Source organism: Saimiri boliviensis, chromosome 4, assembly GCF_048565385.1.
Source record: "Saimiri boliviensis isolate mSaiBol1 chromosome 4, mSaiBol1.pri, whole genome shotgun sequence".
Lineage (NCBI taxonomy): Eukaryota > Metazoa > Chordata > Mammalia > Primates > Cebidae > Saimiri > Saimiri boliviensis.
Window position 1 is genome coordinate 16,006,232 of NC_133452.1, and position 18,802 is coordinate 16,025,033.

The window sequence follows — 18,802 nt, forward strand, 5'->3', positions numbered from 1 at the left end:
AGGACCTGACAACCACTAATCTTTTTTGCTACCTCTTTAGTTTGGCCTTTCCAGAGTGTCACATAGTTGCAATCATATGGTATGTGCCCTTTCCAGATTGGCTTCTGTCATTTGGTAATATGAATTTAAGCTTCTTCTAAGTGTTTTGTGGCTTGATAGGTCAGTTTTAAATCATTGAATAATGTTCCATTGAATAGATGCATCACAGTTTGTTATCCATTTACCTATTGAAAGGCATCCATGTTGCTTTCTAGTTTTTAAAATTATGAATAACCCTCCTGTAATAAACGTGTGTGCAGATTATTAATGGATGCAAGTTTTCAATTCTTTTGGGTAAATATCAATGAGTACAGTTGCTAGATTGTATGGTAAGAGTATGTTTAACTTTCTTAGAGATGCCAAACTGTCTTGCAAAGTGGCTGTACCATTTTGCATTTCCACCAGCACTGAATGAGAGTTCCTGTTGCTTCACATTCTTGCCAACATTTGGTGTTGTCTGTGTTTTGGATTTTCGTCATCCCTGTAAGTGGGTAGTAGCATCTCATTGTTTTAATTTAGAATTCCCTAGTGACTCATGATGTAGAGCATCTTTTCATATGCTTTTTTGGCTATCTATATGCCTTCTTTTCTTTAATATAAAGTGGCTTCTTAGAATTTATTAATTTTCATATATACCTTCTTTGGTGAGGTATCTGTTGAGATCTCTTGCCTATTTTTTTATTAGCTTTTTATTCTCTTTTTGTTGAGTCTTTGTATGTGTGTGTATATGTATAATATTTTTAACATTTTGAATATGTAGTATAATGATCAAATCTGAGTAATACGATATCCATCACTTGAAGCATTTATTATTTATTTGTGGTAACAACATTAAAAATCTTCTAGCTATCTTGAACTGTATACTACATTGTTATTTGCTATAGTCACTGTAATTATGAAGTCCTTTATTTATGTGTTTGGCAAAGATTTTCCTTCAGTCTAAGGCTTGTCTTTAAATGTTCTTAACGAAAATTCTTACATATGTATTTTGGTCCACATATGCCTGCATTTCTCTAAGGGTATATACCTGGAAATGGAATTGCTGGCCATGGTGTATGCTTATCTTCAGCTTTACTAGATGATGACAAATTCCTTTCTAAATTGGTTCCACCAAAATACATCTCTTCAGATATATTTCAGAGCCCCACATCCTTACTGGTAAAGTTGGGTTTCTAAATCTTTGCAAAACTGGTAGGTGGTAATCTTGATCATGGATTAGCACATCAATGAGTGTTTATTTCACTTTTTTTACCCATACTTTTACAGGTGTAGTTTTGTTTTTCCAATGGATTTGTAGGAATTTATACATTCTGGGTACTCTTTGTCAGTTTAACTATTGAAAATATATTTTCTACCTTTTTGCTTTACTTTTCTTGTAAAGTAGTATCTTTTAATGAATAGAACTCAGTTTTAATGGGGTTAACATCTATCCTTTCCCTATGGCTAAACACTTTTTTATCTTGATTAAGAAATTCCCCTCTACACTGGTATCTTAAAGATATTCTTCCATATTTTATAAACTTTAGTCCACTTGGAATTATTTTCATGTGTTCCGTGAATAAGATACAGTATCATCTTACTCCATATGCATATGTAATTTTCCTAGTATAATTTCTGTAAACACCATTTTTCTCCCAACTGTCCACGTAAGCCCTCAGTGCTGTCTTGCTTGTGAATCCAGTGCTGGTGCTTTTTGGACTTTCATCTCTCCAGTGGGCAGCTTTTTCTACTCTGGCTCATACCATTCCTTTTACAAAATAAGTCTTGAAATCTGGTAAGACATGTTTTCCTACTTTGTTCTTTTTTTAGGGGTGTTTAGGATACTCTTGGCCATTTTAACCTCCCTATATCTTTTAGAATCACCTAGTGAAATTACTCACACATACACACACATGAACATGCATGTACACACACAAAGCCTGTGGAACTTTGGCATTAATTGCATTACATTTTTAGATTCAACCTGGGGGAAACAGAAATTGTTCCAACCTAAAATTTTCCAGTACGTGAAACTGGTCTCTTTATCTTTCTCCATTTATTTGTCTTTCTTACATCTTATAACACAATTTAACAATTTATATTTTCTCTCTCTCTCTCTTTTTTTTTTTTTTTTTTTTTTTTTTTTTTTTTTTGAGATGAAGTCTCACTCTGTCACTAGGCTGGAGTGCAGTGGTGCAATCTCAGCTCACTGCAATCTCTGCCTCCTGGGTTCAAGTGACTCTCCTGCCTTAGCCTTCTGAGTATCTGGGACTATAGGCACGCACCACCCCGCCCAGCTAGTTTTTGTGTTTTTAGTAGAGGCAGGGTTTCACCATGTTGGCCAGGATGGTCTCAATCTCTTGACCTTGTGATCCACCTGCCTCAGCCTCCCAAAGTGCTGGGATTACAGGCGTGTGCCACTGCACCCGGCCCACAATTTGTATTTTCTATTAAAAGTCTTGAACATATTTATTAGATTTAGTTCCATATATTTCATATTTTTAAATGCTATTTTTAAAATCGATTTTTCTCTTTTTCATTTTATAACTATTGCTGGTGTACATGAATGCAATTAGTTTTTGAAATGCATTTTTAAGAATCAAATTTTCTAAATTCTCATTTTAATTCTGGTAATTTATCCTACTTTTTTATGTATATGATCGTATTTCTGCAAATGATAATTGTTTTGCATTTTTTCTTTCCAGACATTGTATTTTCTACTTATTTTTATTGTTTTGGGTAGGCCCTGAAGTACAATGCTCATAGAAATGGTGATGATGGACATTTTTGTGGTTGCTTGATCTCAAGAGATCAAGGTTTCTGTGTTTCTGCACTGCCACCAAGTTAGAAGTAGGTACTGTTTCATCATCTCTATTTTATGGAAGAAGAAAAATATCGCTGTTTTACTGGGGCTTAAACTGGTTAAGCAAATTGCTTAAAACAGTCATGTAACTAGTAAGTGTGAAAGTTGTGTCCAAAATTCAGTTCTGTTTGACTCTGCAGCCTGAGATTCTAATTACTTTAATACCTAAAAATAATTCTGAATAAATAATCAGCAAGAAACAGGGTTGAGTTAGATATGATGTGACCCAAGTCACATATAGCTAAGATAATTTATCTTCCTCAACAATCATATTACATGGTTTTCAATAACTACTGGTCACCCACCTAAGGCTAGAAACAGAAGCGTGTAAATACTACTGTGATATCTTGGTGTGGGAACTTTATTCATTCAACAATATTTGCCAAGTGCCTTTCATATGCCAAGCACAGTGCCATGAGCTGAGCAAAAAGCAAACAAAAGCCAAAATTAACACCCCCATAGAGCTAACACTGAGGAGGAGGTAGGAGATAGATTTAGTCGTTGTTAAATACCATGCTTTTTTTTTTTTTTTTTTTTTTTTTTTGTAAGAGGCAGGGCAAAGGGGTTAGAGAGATACTGGACAGAGGTGGGGTATGGAATGGGTGTGTGATTTTTCCATTGATGGTCATGGAAACTCTCTGATAAGTCAATATTTGAGCAGAAAACTATGGAGAGGAGAGGGTGAGCCAAGTTAATATTTGAGAAAGAGTCTTCCAGGCAAAAAGCACACGAAGTGCAGTCGAACAGTGCTGGAGGTGATTGAAGACTAGCTGCAGGAAGGTGGAGTGGAGGGTGTGCGGCCAAGAGCAGAGGTGCAAGAGGTGGTCAGGGATCCCATCATGTCGGGCCATGGTAGGCAGGTGTGCACTCTGAGTTTGACTGAAAGTGGAAGGGGAAGCAGCTACAGGGTTCCCTCTGCAGGGAGGCTGCGGGGAGGAGTTGATGCCATCTCACCGAAGTTTGAAAAGAGCTGCTCTAGCACCGTGCACAGACATGAGTGGGAACTGCCAAGGCAGGATGCTCGGTGAGGTGGCTGCTGCATGTGTTCAGGTGGAGGTGATGGGTTTGCTAGGAACAAACACTAGGTTGAGATGGAAAGCAGTCAGATGCTGTGTGTATTTTAAAGTAAGACAATGGAATTTGCTGACATGAGGTTTGAAAGAGAAAGACAGAGAGACGTCAAGGATGATTTCAAGACTTTCAGCCTGAATTACTAAAAGAATAGAGTTGTCATATTATGAGATGGAAAAGACCTACCATTTGGAACTATAAATCAAGAACTTGAAGTTGAATTTGAAATGCCTCACAGAAATCCAGGCAAAGTCAAGCAGGTGTGGATAGGTGAGTCTGGACTTCAGCAGAGGGCTTGGAGATTTAAAATGGCTAATCCCTGCATTTTGGGAGGCCAAGGCGGGTGGATCACCTGAGGTTGGGAGTTCAAGACCAGCCTGACCAACATGGAGAAACCCTGTCTCTACCAAACATACAAAAAATTAGCCAGGCGTGGTGGCACATCCCTGCAATGCCAACTACTCGGGAGGCTGAGGCAGGAGAATCACCTGAATCTGGAAGGCAGACGTTGCAGTGAGCTGAGACTGAGCTACTGCACTCCAGCCTGGGCAACAAGAGCAAACTCTGTCTCAAAAATATAAAAGGGTAACCTTTAGCATATAGTTGTATTTGAAGAATTAGGGCTAATTGAGATAACCGATGGAGAGAGGGTACAGAGAAGGACGAGGTCTGGTCTGAGCTCTGGGGTGCCCCAATATTGAAAGACTGCAAAGAACACAAGGAAAATTTAACCCCTGTTAAGGGAAAAGGGGAATCCAAAGGGTTGTTATTCTGGGAGCTAAGTCAGGAAATGCATCAGTTAGCCAAATGCTTTAGCTTTTAGCAAAAAGCCAGGATTAAACAAACTCTCCTGCAGCCCAGGAGAGCCTTGAATGTGGCCCAACACAAATTCATAAGCTTTCTTAAAACATGAGAATTTTTTGTGATTTGTTTTCTTTTTAGCTGATCAGCCATTGTTAGTGTATTTTATGGGTGTCCCAAGACAATTCTTCTAATGTGTCACAGGGAAGCTAAAAGATTAGATAACCCTGGATTAAAAGTTGACTGTTGAGGAATTGAGGTAATCATAATATAGAACTTGACACTAAATATTTATAATAAGCATATGACATATTTTGTGTTAAAATCAAAGCCAAATCTATAGCAATTTTATGACCATATTTATTTACGTATTATGTATTATATCAGCTGTACAAACTAGACCTTTAACCATGTAATGTAACACTGAACAGATTTATAAAGTGTGAGGGCTAGTGGTGGCAGTTATGAACAGTCACAATAAAAATCCTAACGTTTTGCCATTAAAAATTACAAAGTAACTTTGGGAGACTGAGGCAGGTGGATCACGAGGTCAGGAGATTGAGACCATCCTGGCTAACATGGTGAAATCCTATCTCTACTAAAAATACAAAAAATTAGCTGGGTGTGGTGGCACGTGCCTGTAGTTCCAACTACTTGGGAGGCTGAGGCAGGAGAATTGCTTGAACCCAGGAGGCGGAGGTTGCAGTGAGCTGAGACTGAGCCACTGCACTCCAGCCTGGTGACATAGTGAGACTCTGTTTAAAAAAAAAAATTACAAAGTAGCCATTAAAAATATTTTCAAAATATTCGAAAGGTACAATGTGAATATCTTCATATTTGGAATGTTGGAATGAAGTGTGCTTTGGAAGTTTGGACACCTATGCATTCGTTAAGCTCCAGATCTATAGCTGCTTCCTGGAGATACAGAAGACCTTCCTTGGAAGGACCCATTGGCATGAGACTGCTCGTTAGGCTCTGTTTTCTCAAAATGCTTTCAAATGCAGCTGAGTATATCATGATAAGGGGTTCAGGGGACATCAATATTCAATATGTCTCTTTATCACCAATGAATATATGATTTTAACCTGAAGGACTAGCTAGTCATGCCATGTAGCAGGATCAGAAATCTCCAATCTTTAGGAAGATTTTTTACTTTTTAGAAAAAAGGGCTATATGCAGACAGGCTGGCCATGGTAGTACTTTACAAATAATTTTGTTTTATTACCAAGAACTATGTTTGTTTCTTGTGACACATTATAACATTATCTGATTCCTTTTAAAGGGGAAGGCGAGAACTTATTTTTATCTGTATTTAAGTTTTATTTATATTTTAATCACAGAAGTATTATAACATACTTGTTAAAATCCCAAACAATCTAGAAAGATAGCAAGAAAAAAGAAACATTTCCTTTACCACCTCTTTCTCAATGCTACCATATCTTCATCATTAAAATTACTATTCATTCATTCAAAAAATATACTGTACTTTTATTATTTGGTAATCACTGTTCTAGGCACCAAAATGCCTACAGTTTTTGTGTTCTGGATCTTGCATTCTGGTTGTTAACAGTTTGGAGTGTATTTTTTTCTATGTATCAATGCAGATATATACATATAAACACACACGTATATACCATCGGTCTTTTTTAAAAAACATAAATAGAATTATATGATAGATATCCATCCATAGCTTGTTTATTTTTCCACATAAACCTTCCTTGTCAGTACATGCATCTCTAGCTCGTTATTTTTGATAACTGCATTGCTTTCTGTGGTGCAAATACTATACTAATACTAATACAGTACTCTTATTTATTCTCCAAAAGATGGAAATGTAGGTGATTTCTAATTTTTTATTATTACAGAATGTTACAGTAAACATTCTAATATGTATCACTTTATATACCAGTGCTATTAATTTTGAGATAGTTGGTACAGCTATTTTTTTTAAGAGAAAGTTTTCAGTGTATCTCAATATTTGAAGTGTACTGCCCTTGGACCAAGCAATTCTTCAAATGTTGAAATATACTGAAAACTTTCTCTTAAATAAAACAACAGCTGTACCAGCTTTCAGCTATAAAATGTATAAGCTCAGGGGATCCAATATACGGCATAGTGATTAGAGTTAGAAATACTACATTGTATGCTTGAAATTTGCTTAAATATTCTGACCACAAAACAATTTCTCTCTCTCTCTCTCTCTTTTTTTTTTGAGACAGGACCTCATTTTGTTACCCAGGCTGGAGTGCAGTGGCATGGCCTCGATTCACTGCAACCTCCTCCTCCTGGCTTCAAGTGATTCTCCCACCTCAGCCTTCTGAGCAGCTACAGGCATGCCAACACACCTGGCTAATTTTTATATTTTTGGTAGAGATGTGGTTTCACCATGTTGGCCAGGCTGGTCTCAAACTCCTGACCTCAAGTGATCTGCTGCCTCAGCCTCCTCACAAAGTGCTGGGATTACAGGTGTAAGCCACTGCCTGGCCTGATCTTTTTTTTTTTTTTTTTTTTAATCACCTTGTCAGTACAGTAGTTAGAATCTACCTTTTTAGTATTCTTTGGTATTCTATAGAGCACAGCTCTCCTTGGCACTATCTTTCAGATAATCTTGTGAATTTAATTTCAGGTTTTATTTAGAATATCATTCGTGCATTTTGGTCAAAATTTTCTCAAATGTTTAGATTAATTTGGTGAAATACTATCTTTAAAGCATCACGTTATCCATGAATATGGTATATCTTCCTATTCAGGTCATGTTATGCAAGTACTTAGATTGCAGTAGATAATAAGTATAGCGATAAGGGAATGAGAGCTCCATATTAAAAAGATAACGGCATGTATCTGTTCCAACCTTCATATTGTGTCTATTGAAATTGAGATAAATGACTTCTCCCTTTTTCTTGCCTCTCTGTTCTTGGCCTGAAGTGTCTCCTAGCCTCATTCCTATCCTTTTTTTAAAATTTTAATTTCCACCTTTTGTATTTGCTTGTCCCCATCATGAATCCACATGGTTGATGAATCCAGCAGGTTAAGGGGCCACAGCTGACATATTTATCTATGACACATTGGATTCATAACCTAGAGTTTAGGTGATTTTCCCACTTCCCTCCCACTGCTACCATTTTGTTCTCATTCAACCTGCACCTCATAAACGTATTTTAAAAAGAAAAAACGATCAAATATCTTCTTTATATACCTGCCAATGTTTTCTGTTTTCTTAGCATGTGAGCAGATGTAGTAATTTTGTGTCTACTTTTAATATCTTACCTAATCCTGGGTGCTCATATATTTGGAAGAATAATGTAAAAACAAATGAGGACATATGGACACAAGGAGGGGAGCATCACACACTGGAGTCTGTTAAGGGGGACTAAAGGAAGGACAGTGGGGGGTGAGGAGGTTGCGGAGGGATAATATGGGGAGAAATGCTAGATATAGGTGACAGGGGAACGGAGGCAGCAAACCACCTTGCCATGTATGTACCTATGCAACAATCCTGCGTGATCTGCACATGTACCTCAGAACCTAAAGTCTATTAAAAAAAAAAACTTAAAAACAAATTAGAAGAACAAGGACATGGCTATTTAACAGCAAAAATACTCAATAACATTCTCAACAGAAAATTGCAACCCCATAAAACATTATTTTTTACATTCTGAGCCCTATAAAGCAAAAACAAGAATAAAAATTTTATGTGAAAAAAATGAATTTTTTTTAAAGAATATAAAGCTACCTAATCAGATTGAGCAATGGAGTCAACTTAAGTTTATTTCAGAAAATGATTGTCACAAGGTTAAATAATAACAACAAAACAACCTTTAAAGATCACCCACTAGGCTAGATTTGTTCTTATCAATAAAAGCAGTAATACAGTAGAAGAGTGTTGAGCTGTCTTAACAGAAACATTGAACACATGAGGGAAGATGGGAACATGACTCTGGCAGAGAGGGTAAAACCAATAGAGGAAAATGAAGGAAGTCAAAGTAAAACTACTCTTGTCTTTGATTTATGAGAGCACTAGTAAAAACACTAGCTTCATACCTGGGTGTTCTCTGTCTCTCTTAATCTGTTTAGTTTCTCATGGAATTTCTTTTATGTGCCATCATTTTAAAATAATTTAATTTAATTTTAAGTTTGGGGATACACATGCAGGATGTGCAGGGTTGTTACGTATCTCCATGTTTTAAAATCACCTCACCTTTCCCAACTAGAGTGTTTTCCCAACTTGGCATTCTTATCTTCTAAGCACTCATACTTCTGTTTAATAGATGGCTGCAGTCTTGTACACATGTATTTATGATTATTACCTTCTGCTTTTGATTCAACTGCTTCATGATTCTCAAGTGTCCAGTTCAAATCCCCAAGCAGGTAATCTCATTTTGTGGTTGTGTCCTAGATTGCTGGCTGGCCTATCAATTTTCTTATCTCAGGTCTGGTGCTCTGAGGCTTTGTGGGGACAGAATTTGAGGTACAAAACCTGGGCACCTCAGAAGCAGAGGCTCTGTGTGGGGATTGCTCCCTTTGAAAATGCAGTAGTTCAAGCAGGGATCTGAGTCTTGGTCTGTCCAGTTCAGTTAACTACCATCTCAGCGACTATACATTGCCTGATTTGACATATGTAGTCTTCATTGAGTTTTATTCAAAAGAATGCATCAAATATATATACATAGCATAGTATAGCAATGTGAATTTACAGCATAGTGCTTAAGAAAATGAGGTTTGGAGTAAGAACCTAGGTTTGTCTCTTTGTGAATTTGGTGAAAGAGTTTTAATCTTTCTATGTCTTGATATCCTGTCTTTTATATCAGGGTTAATAATACTTTTCTCATAGAAGTGTTAAAAGATGATGAAATAATGTTGGTCTAAGAATTAAGGCCAGGCATGGAGGGTCATGCCTGCAATCCCAGCACTTTGGGAGGCTGAAGCAGGCAGATCACGAGGTCAAGAGATCAAGACCATCCTGGCCAACATGGTGAAACCCATCTCTACTAAAAATACAAAAATTAGCTAGACATGGTGGTGCATGCCTGAAGTCCCAGCTACTTGGGAGGCTGAGGCAGGAGAATTGCTTGAACCCACAGGCAGAGGTTGCAGTGAGCTGAGATCATGACACTGCACTCCAGCCTGGCAACAGAGTGAGACTCCATCTCAAAAAAAAAAAAAAAAAAAAAAAAAACACAGTGCATGCCACACATAGTAGAAACTCAATGTATGATAGCTGTCTCTACCCAACATAAGCAAAAATTGGAGATTTCTCTCTCAAATTATACTACGTGAATGTTGTTGGTCAGTAGTGTCCTCACTGCTAAAATGAGTTACCCAGATTTTTTTCTTAGTTAAATAATTTAAATCTATTATTATAATTTCAAATCTTTTGCTAAGTTGTAGAGTTGTCAAACTTACTAATTGGAGAAAGCCTATAAAATTTTTCTGATCTTTTGGCATCAGGTGCTATATTAAGTAACATTTGTAAAGCCTTAAAGGGTATGCAAAATACCCAAATGGGTGTATAGTTTTTTCTTCTCTTGGCGACAAGTGCTTTCCATAACTTCTCTTTCTCAGGCACTTAGAACATTGTGTATGAATAGGAAATGCTGCTTTCTACCTAAACTTTTCCAAGCGTTGCATGTTGAGGACCTAAAATTATCTTCCTTGGGACATCATTTAGACTTTTCTAATCTGAAACAAATTTCCGTTCAAATTCTGATATGAAATATGGCGTATGTATTCCCCTCCTGTCTTCTGAATCCAGCGTTTAGATTCTAAATAAACAGTCACATTCTAGAAAGCACAAGGAAAGACCAAAAATAAGATAGTGGGGGAGGCAAAGTTGAAAATACAGCATTTAAAGAGGTAATCTGCATACAGTGTTCTCGACAGCCAAATTCTGAGCCTACTGGGGCATGCCCGTGCTGTCAGAGCAGACAATAGGCTGGGGTATGGAGGAGGAGGAGAAGGGAGCAGCGCACTCACTTGGCATGATCTTGGAAAGGAGTGAACTTCTAACTGTTGGTTAAAATGTTGTTTTGTCTCATTTGCTAATGTCGCCAAGAAGGATCTTGTTAAAAAATATACATATGTGTGTGTGTGTGTGTGTGTGTGTATATATATATATATATATATATATATATATATATATATATATGTATATATGTATGTATATCTATATATGCATATATTTTTCTTGTTAAAAATATGTATGTACATATATTTTTGTTGTTAAACTAGCTCAGAATATATATGTGTATATAAATTCCGTATATATCCATATATACATCCATATCTATCCATATATACATCCATATATGTATATTCCATATATATCCATATCCATATTTCATATATATCTGTATCTATATATATCCTTTCTTGAGTCTAACTAGTTAGATAGCTGACCTAAATTTGGAGAAAGTTTAGGAGTCTGACCCTTTGAGACATTCTAAGCTAGTCTAACAAATGTAAAGGGTCACCGACATTAACCCAAATTCCTACCAACTCAACATATGGGGCACTGGCACTTTTAAGCAGGGATTTTGGACATACTCCTTTGAGCAAGCCAAATTTTCTTTCATTTTTTTTTTAAATTAAAATATGGTACAGAGTGCTGCTTTATGGACGAATCTCAACGTGCTAGTTGTAACTCTGGTTGCTTTCTCTTTCAATGAATGGAGGTTAGCATTGCATGAAAAATTACTAACATAGAGACTAGCCTTGCTACTTAAAGTATGGTTCATGGAGCAGCAATGCCAGCACCATGTAGGAGCTTGTTAAAAATGTACAATTTCAGCACCATCCCTGATGAACTCAAGTGAAATCTACATGTTAACAAGATTCCTACATGACTGCCTGTTAAAGTTTGGGAGGACTGGTCTAGAAGAGCATGGTTGCACACAGTGTGGAAGTGAACTTTTATTCTTAACTCTGTCACTAATTTGCATTTTGAAAAGATCACTTACTGTTTTTCCGGAATCCTTATTTTTCTCATCCATAAAATAAAAATAGTTTTCATCTTCCTTGACAAAACCCTTGTGAGGTGAGATAAGATAGACTTTAAAGTGCCTTATGTGGCAGAATCAAAGTCCTGCTGTTTTATGTAGGAAGACTAAAATATACACTAGAGAGGAAGGATAAAAATCGCATTGGAAACACTTGGCTGTCAGACAAAATTCATTTATTTTGCTTCAGAAGATAAGGGGGGTGGAAATAATTAATTTGGCTCTTGTTTCCAATGGGAAAAAGACAAGTGGTCTTTTCTGCCAATCTTTTTTCCTTGCTCTATATGATCTGGTAAAATAAGAGAAATAATGTAGTGTTTTCTACTATGAAATTCTAATTTAGAAAAATATTTACATAAAAAGCAAAAGGGAGATTTAAAAAACACTACTTTACTCAAAACCCTCTTGGGGTTACAAGGGTAGCTAGAAAGATTTGATAAGCCTATAGTAGTCTTAGTATGGCAGTTGAGAAGGACCCTCCCATTTGCTTTGGGGTCAGGTAGAAGCTGTGTTTTGTCTTACGCTTGTAACTTTGGGGTCCTTTTTTGTCCTATGATCCTACTTATCACCTGCCTCCATTATTATGGGATGTTCATTATATGGCCCTGCGAAGACCTAAGCACCATCCATCAGCAACAATAAAAACAATATAATGCCCCTGATTGGGTCATAGAACTGGGGCACAGGTGCATCCCCTGAGTATTTAGTGATACGTTGTAGACCCCTTAGATTATGACACACAAAAAAGCCAGTAAAGGTATTTTCTTGTCTTCTAACGTCAGCATTTATTCTTTCACTGTTTTATGCTTATGGGTGATTCTGGAATCAGGTTATTAGAGGTCAGACACACAGTCTTTCAGTTCCAGGCTTTCTCTGAGGAGAGAGGGATGCCTGAGAGGCAGGAAGCTGAGTGATAATTTGCCTTTCATTTTTTTCCTTGTTTCCTGAACAGCTTTAATCTTGTCTGAACATACATACTTCTTGCCATTATCTAATTTTTGGATGAATTTAAATAGAAGATGTTCTTTTGTTTTTTGACCTTAATATGTGAATTTTAGATGAATTCTGTTTTCATGTCTGGTTACCCCCAAAGGTTCACTTTATTTGTTTGTTAATTTTAAAGTTTAAATATTTATTGGAAGATCAAGTTCTATATACATGTACACAGCTGCCCACCCCAAAGTTTAAGTTAGAAAAAGAAATGGAGGAGGGGGAGGAAGATACCTTTTGATATTTTTAACATAAATATCATCTATCTTCATATAAATATATTAAATAATAAAGCTATCCAAAAGGAAGTTCCATTTATTTTTCATGTAGGGAACATATTCTATTCCATGTTATCCCAAGATTCTAAAGTTATTTTTAACTTTACTGATTTAATATCTATTGATTTTAAATATGTGATTTTAATATAATAATTGTTACTCTGACATAATTACAAATGAAATGTGTTAGTGAAAAATATTTGTTTCTTTTAGTGGCTCAATTGGTAAGCTGTTTTCTATCATAGTCTTTGGTACCACAATTAGCTACTTGGTGAACACACAGAAATGTAAAAAAAACCATTCTATTTATCTTTGTCATACTCTTGTTTGCTCATTGATGTTTGTTAAATATATATTCCTTGATTCAAAAGTACTGTGGTATTGAAAGCTATGTGTTTATGCCTTAATCTAAGTAGAATTCTACCTGACTAACTGTATTTAAGAAAAAAAAAAAAAAGGGACACGTAAAATTACTGTGTGTCTGAAAACTGAAAACTCCAAGTCCTCAATCCTAATGTCCCCTTTGGAAGTCAGATTTCTTTCCACTTAACTTCCTTAAGACTTTCCAGCATCTCCAGCTTAACCCCGGGACTGTGGCCATGCTTAGTATCTCTGCTGTGTAGCATCAGTTCTCATGACAATCTCATAAATGACTCCTTTTTTACAACTTTATTGAGGTGTATTTCACAGACTATAAAATTCACACATAAAAGGGTACAGTTCAGTGGATTTTAGTATATTCGGAGTTGTGTAACTGTCCTCGCAATCCAATTTTGGAACATTTCAGCATCATGAAAAGAAATCCCTACGCATTAGCTGCCATTCTTCATTCCTGCTTATCCTCTCCCAGACCCCAGGCAATTATTATTCTAGTTTCTGTCTCTGTGGGTTTGTCTGATCTGGACATTTTATATAAATGGAGTCATGCAATATGTGGTTGTTTGTGACTGGCTTCTTTTACTTAGCAAAATGTTTTCAAGGTTCACCCATGTTATGGTATTGTAGATAATTGAGTACTTTATTTCTTTTAATTATTGAATAATCTGTTGCATGCAAATGCCACATTTTGTTGATCTTTTCATCAGCTGATGAACATTTAGGCTCTTCCCACTTTTAGTCTGTTAGGAACAGTGCTGCTGAGAGCATTCATGTACAATTTTTGTGTGAAGATATGTTTTCAATTTTCTTGGGGATTTATGTAGAAGTGGAATTGCTGGGGCACAAGCTAAACTCCATGTTTAGCATTTTGAGAAATGGACAATCTGTTTTCTAAAGTGACAACTCCAATGAGCTGATTATAGTGGCGTGCACCCGTAGTCACAGCTACTTAGGAGGCTGAGGCCAGAGAATTTAGTGAGTCCAGGGGTTCAAGGCTGCAATGAGCTATAATCATGCCACTGCACTCCAGCTCAGGTGACAGACCAAGACCCTGTCTTTAAAAAACGAATAATAAAATAAAATAAAAGTAGCAGCTCTGTTTTACATTCCCACTAGCAATGTATGAGGATTCCAATTTATCCACATCCTCACCCACACTTTCTACTGTCTGTCTTTTTAATTGTAGCCAACCTGATAGGTGTGAAGGGACATCTCATTGTGGTTTTGGCTTGCATTTCCCTCATGACTGATGATATTGAGCATCTTTTCATGTGCTTATTGACAAAAGCCCACTTCTGATGTCTGCACATGGCCTGAGCCAAAAGTCTAATTGTCTTCAGATGCAGTTTTGGATATTTTCTTCCCTTTTTTGTGAGACGATTTGGTAGAGAAAAAAGAGATTGTGGTGGCGAACACTTTAAGTCAGTTGTGAAGTTAGTGCATCATCTTTGCTTTCCATTTTATGAAAGGATATCGGTGACTTTCTGGGATAGACAAGGGGAAACTGATTCTTGCTTAAATATTTCTAATGGTAGAGGAGTAGACGCTAAGATATGTGAAGTTTGCTTGGTTTTGATGCTCCTAGGTTCCCATTAAATGCTTTTCTCCACCCTGTGGAGAGGCTGTTTTTCTAGTTCCTCTAATGCCATACTTTCTATAGAGTCCTCCTTCAAGCTGGTTCTTTGGACAGGAAGTGAAACATATAAACATTAATGAGTATGTAGCGGAAAGAGAAATCTCATTGTGTTTCTTTCCCAAGCTTATTTTCAGGGAATAAAGGAATAACAGACTAACATTCTTAGAAATTAAAGCAACATCAAGAGATGAAGATTTTCTTTGAGTAACCTCTGTATCATTTGAGGCCCATCCAGGTGCCTGTGATTGAAAACCGAACCCAGGGTAGCTTAATATGGGTAACATATTAGCTCCCATAGGCCAAGAGGGCTCCGATGGCATCATCAAGGTCTGTGTCTCAGAATGGGTTGCCTCCAGTATCATTATTCTGGGGATACTTCCTGGAAGCATCCAGCTCACATTATCTCAACATTCAGTTTAAGAAAAAGAGAGATTACTTATCTGATATCCAAACTAAAGTCTTGGAACTGAGTCTTCCTGGGCCCGGATGGCCTGACCGGAGACACTTGTTCATCTCTGAATCAATGACTGTGGCCAGATGGTGGAACTGCCACTGGCCTCGTCTAGTCTGTGTGGTCCCCAGTAGGTCCTGTGGTGGAGTCGCTTCACTGCAGTCACGTGGGCTGAGGCTGGCAAAGTGCGGCTAGGAAGGGAGATGGAGTCTGTGTGGCAAGATGAGGAAGATCACTTTCTACTCAAAACCACAGACCACAGACAGGTTTCCTCTCTCAAAGGGTAGTTCTGGGAAGGACACTAAGAAATCATCTAGGGCAGTAGTAATTAAACTTAGCATGGGGGTACTTTGCTAGGGTTTACTTGTCCCACCATTGTATTTTAGAGCTGATATTGGTCTGGGTTTAAAGATGGAGATGATTCTTTTGCCTCAGGATGAATTACTCCCCCACTGAGTTGCACCAATACCTGGTTTAGATGATAATTTGTTTTTTTGATTTTGTTTTTTGAGATGGAGTTTCACTCTGTAGCTCAAGCTGGATTGCAGTGGTGTGATCTCAGCTCACTGCAATCTCCACCTTCAGGTTCAATCAATTCTCCTGCCTTAGCCTCCCAAGTAGCTGGGATTACAGGCATGTGCCACCATGCCTGGCTAATGTTTTGTATTTTAGTAGACATGGGGTTTTACTATATTGCCAAGGGTGGTCATGAACTCCTGATCTCAGGCGATCTGCCCACCTCAGCCTCCGAAAGTGTTGGGATTACAGGCGTGAGCCACCACACCTGGCCTGGACGATATTTGGATGAACTTTTGGTCTTAGAGTTGATGGTAGGATGGGTTAAGACTTTTCAAGTTGTTGGGATGAGGTGGATGCATTGCATGTGAGAAAAACATGAATTTGGAAGGTTGGAGGGTGGGCTATGTATGGGTTGAATTGTGTCCCTCTAAAATTCATATGTTGGGCTGGTGTGGTGGCTCATGCCTGTAATCCCAGTAATCTTGGGAGGCTGAGATGGGAGGATTACCTCAGCTCGATACCAGTCTGGGAAACATGGTGAAACTCTGTCTCTACTAGAAATACAAAAATGATCCAAGCATGGTAGCAGGTGCCTGTAATCCCAGCTACTTGGGAGGCTGAGACAGGAGAATCACTTGAACCTTGGAGATGGAGGTTGTAGTGAGCAGGGATTGTTGCACTCTATCTAAAAAAAAAAAAAAAAAAGAATAAAATTTATATGTTGAAGTCCTAACCCCTCATACCTCAGAATGTGATCTTATTGGGAAATGGATTTGTTGCAGATTTAACATGTTAAAATGAGGGCAGGCTGGGCATGGTGGCTGATGCCTGTAATCCCAGCACTTTGGGAGGGTGAGGCAGGTGGATCACCTGAGGTCGGGAGTTCGAGACCAGCCTGATCAACATGGAGAGACCCTGTCTCTACTAAAAATACAAAATTATCTGGGCGTGGTGGTGCATCCCTGTAATCCCAGCTACTCGGGAGGCTGAGGCAGGAGAATTGCTTGAATCTGGCAGGCAGAGATTGCAGTGAGCCAAGATGGTGCCATTGCACTCCAGCCTAGGCAACAAGAGCAAAACTCCATCTCAAAAAAAAAAAAAAAAAAAAAAAAAAAAAAAAAAAAAAAGAAGAGGGCAGTAGGGTAGGTTCCTAATCCAATATGACTGATATCCTCATAAACAGGGAAGTTTGGACACAGAGACATGCACACAGGGAGCATCCCACGTGAATATCGTAGCTATGCTGCCACAAACCAAAGAACCACTTGAAGCCAGAAGAGAGAAATAACTCCTTCCCTGGTGCCTTCAGAAGGCACATGGCGCAGCAGTAACAAAATATTGAAAACTAGATGGCTTAGACAGCAAACATTTATTGTCTTTCAGTTCTGGAAAGAAGTCTGAGATGAAGGTGCCCGCAGGGCTGTGCTTTAGGACCACAGTATTGAATGTTTTCTCCTTGATTTTTCACTGGGTTTATTGTTATTGCTTTCTTTTTTCTTTTTTTTTTCAAATAGAAGAGACAAAAGTGTCTGAAGATGATGAAATGGAGAAGCTGTACAAATCATTAGAGCAAGCTAGTCTCTCTCCTCTTGGGGACCGACGACCTTCCACTAAAAAGGAGTTGAGAAAATCCTTTGTTAAGCGGTGTAAAAATCCATCCATCAACGAGAAACTCCACAAAATCCGAACGTTGAATAGCACATTAAAGGTAACAAAATTTCAAATCGTGGATGAACTGTACGGATGTGGGACAAGAAATGGCTGGTTCTGCAGAGAGATTCTTGCTAATCACAGCATGTTTGTGTGGGTGCAGGGAAGGGCTGTGAAAGTAGATATAATCTTCATAGGGTGTGATGACCTTGACAGTCTTAAAGCACTAGGACGTGCACACAGTAGCACCCAAGGCAGTTTTTCACAATAGGCCTTGATTTTTGCATTCACTCTGATATAAAATTTTAAATTTTAATCTAGACAGCAAGAACCATGCATAATTTGTTTTTGTAACCCTTATACCTAGCATAGTACCTGCTTCAATAAATGTTGATGAGAGACAGAGATCATCCACTGGTGAGAAGAAACAGTCATATAAATAACATCTCCCAGTTTTCACGTGATTATGCAAGGGTGCCATTCTTCTGGACTACAAACAGAAGAAAATGTCTTGATTTCAGCTACAGCAGAGACTTAGTGACTGTCAGCTGTGGGGGCTCTAGCCAGGAAGCACCGTGAGAGCCCCATGGTGGGAAGTACACACTTTGTGGTAATAGACCAGCAGATGTTTTCACAATGAGAATAAGGGACAGTGTACAGGAAGCACTGAAGCTATTTTCAGGGCCTTCCTGAGCCAAAATGGTTCTTCATAACAAAAGTGTCCTGCTTTCACATTTAGATTATACCATGAACAGGTGGAGGCCAGGATATTTTGTAAAATAGTCCTGATTTAGCAGAAAATTTATCTGAAAAGCTTTGATAGATTCTGCAAGTGAATTTTGTTTTGTATATTGCCATTGGCACTAAGAAATTGAGTCATTTTCCAGGAAGAAATGTCAGCCATTGAAAGGACAAGGCTGCAAAGGCAGGCTGAGTGGCTGTTAGTCAGACGTCCCAGTTAGTCAGTAGAACGTCTAAATGCCCTAAAAAACTGCAAAAATGAGGGTCAAATGGAAGAGGAAAAGTGAATTTTAATTATATAGCGAAAATACAAATGCAGAGAAAGTCATCCTATTTAATATTAAAAATTTTAATGATAATAAAAGATATCACTGGCCATCATTTCACAGTATGTACAAAGCTAATTAATAT

At 37.8% G+C, this 18,802-nt stretch overlaps 1 protein-coding gene across 6 annotated transcripts in view; it reads left to right on the plus strand.

Annotated features, from left to right (window-relative positions):
* The window catches only part of IPCEF1 (interaction protein for cytohesin exchange factors 1), a 202,049-nt gene that overhangs the window by 170,598 nt on the left and 12,649 nt on the right, over window positions 1-18,802 (plus strand). For all 6 annotated transcript variants that reach the window (XR_012517151.1, XM_074397235.1, XM_074397233.1 and 3 more), the window contains one exon: window positions 17,515-17,708. Coding sequence is in view for 5 of the 6 variants with exons in the window: in XM_074397235.1 (XP_074253336.1) it covers window positions 17,515-17,708 (194 nt within the window). In the remaining variant the exon portion in view is untranslated. The remainder of the gene's footprint in view (window positions 1-17,514; window positions 17,709-18,802) is intronic.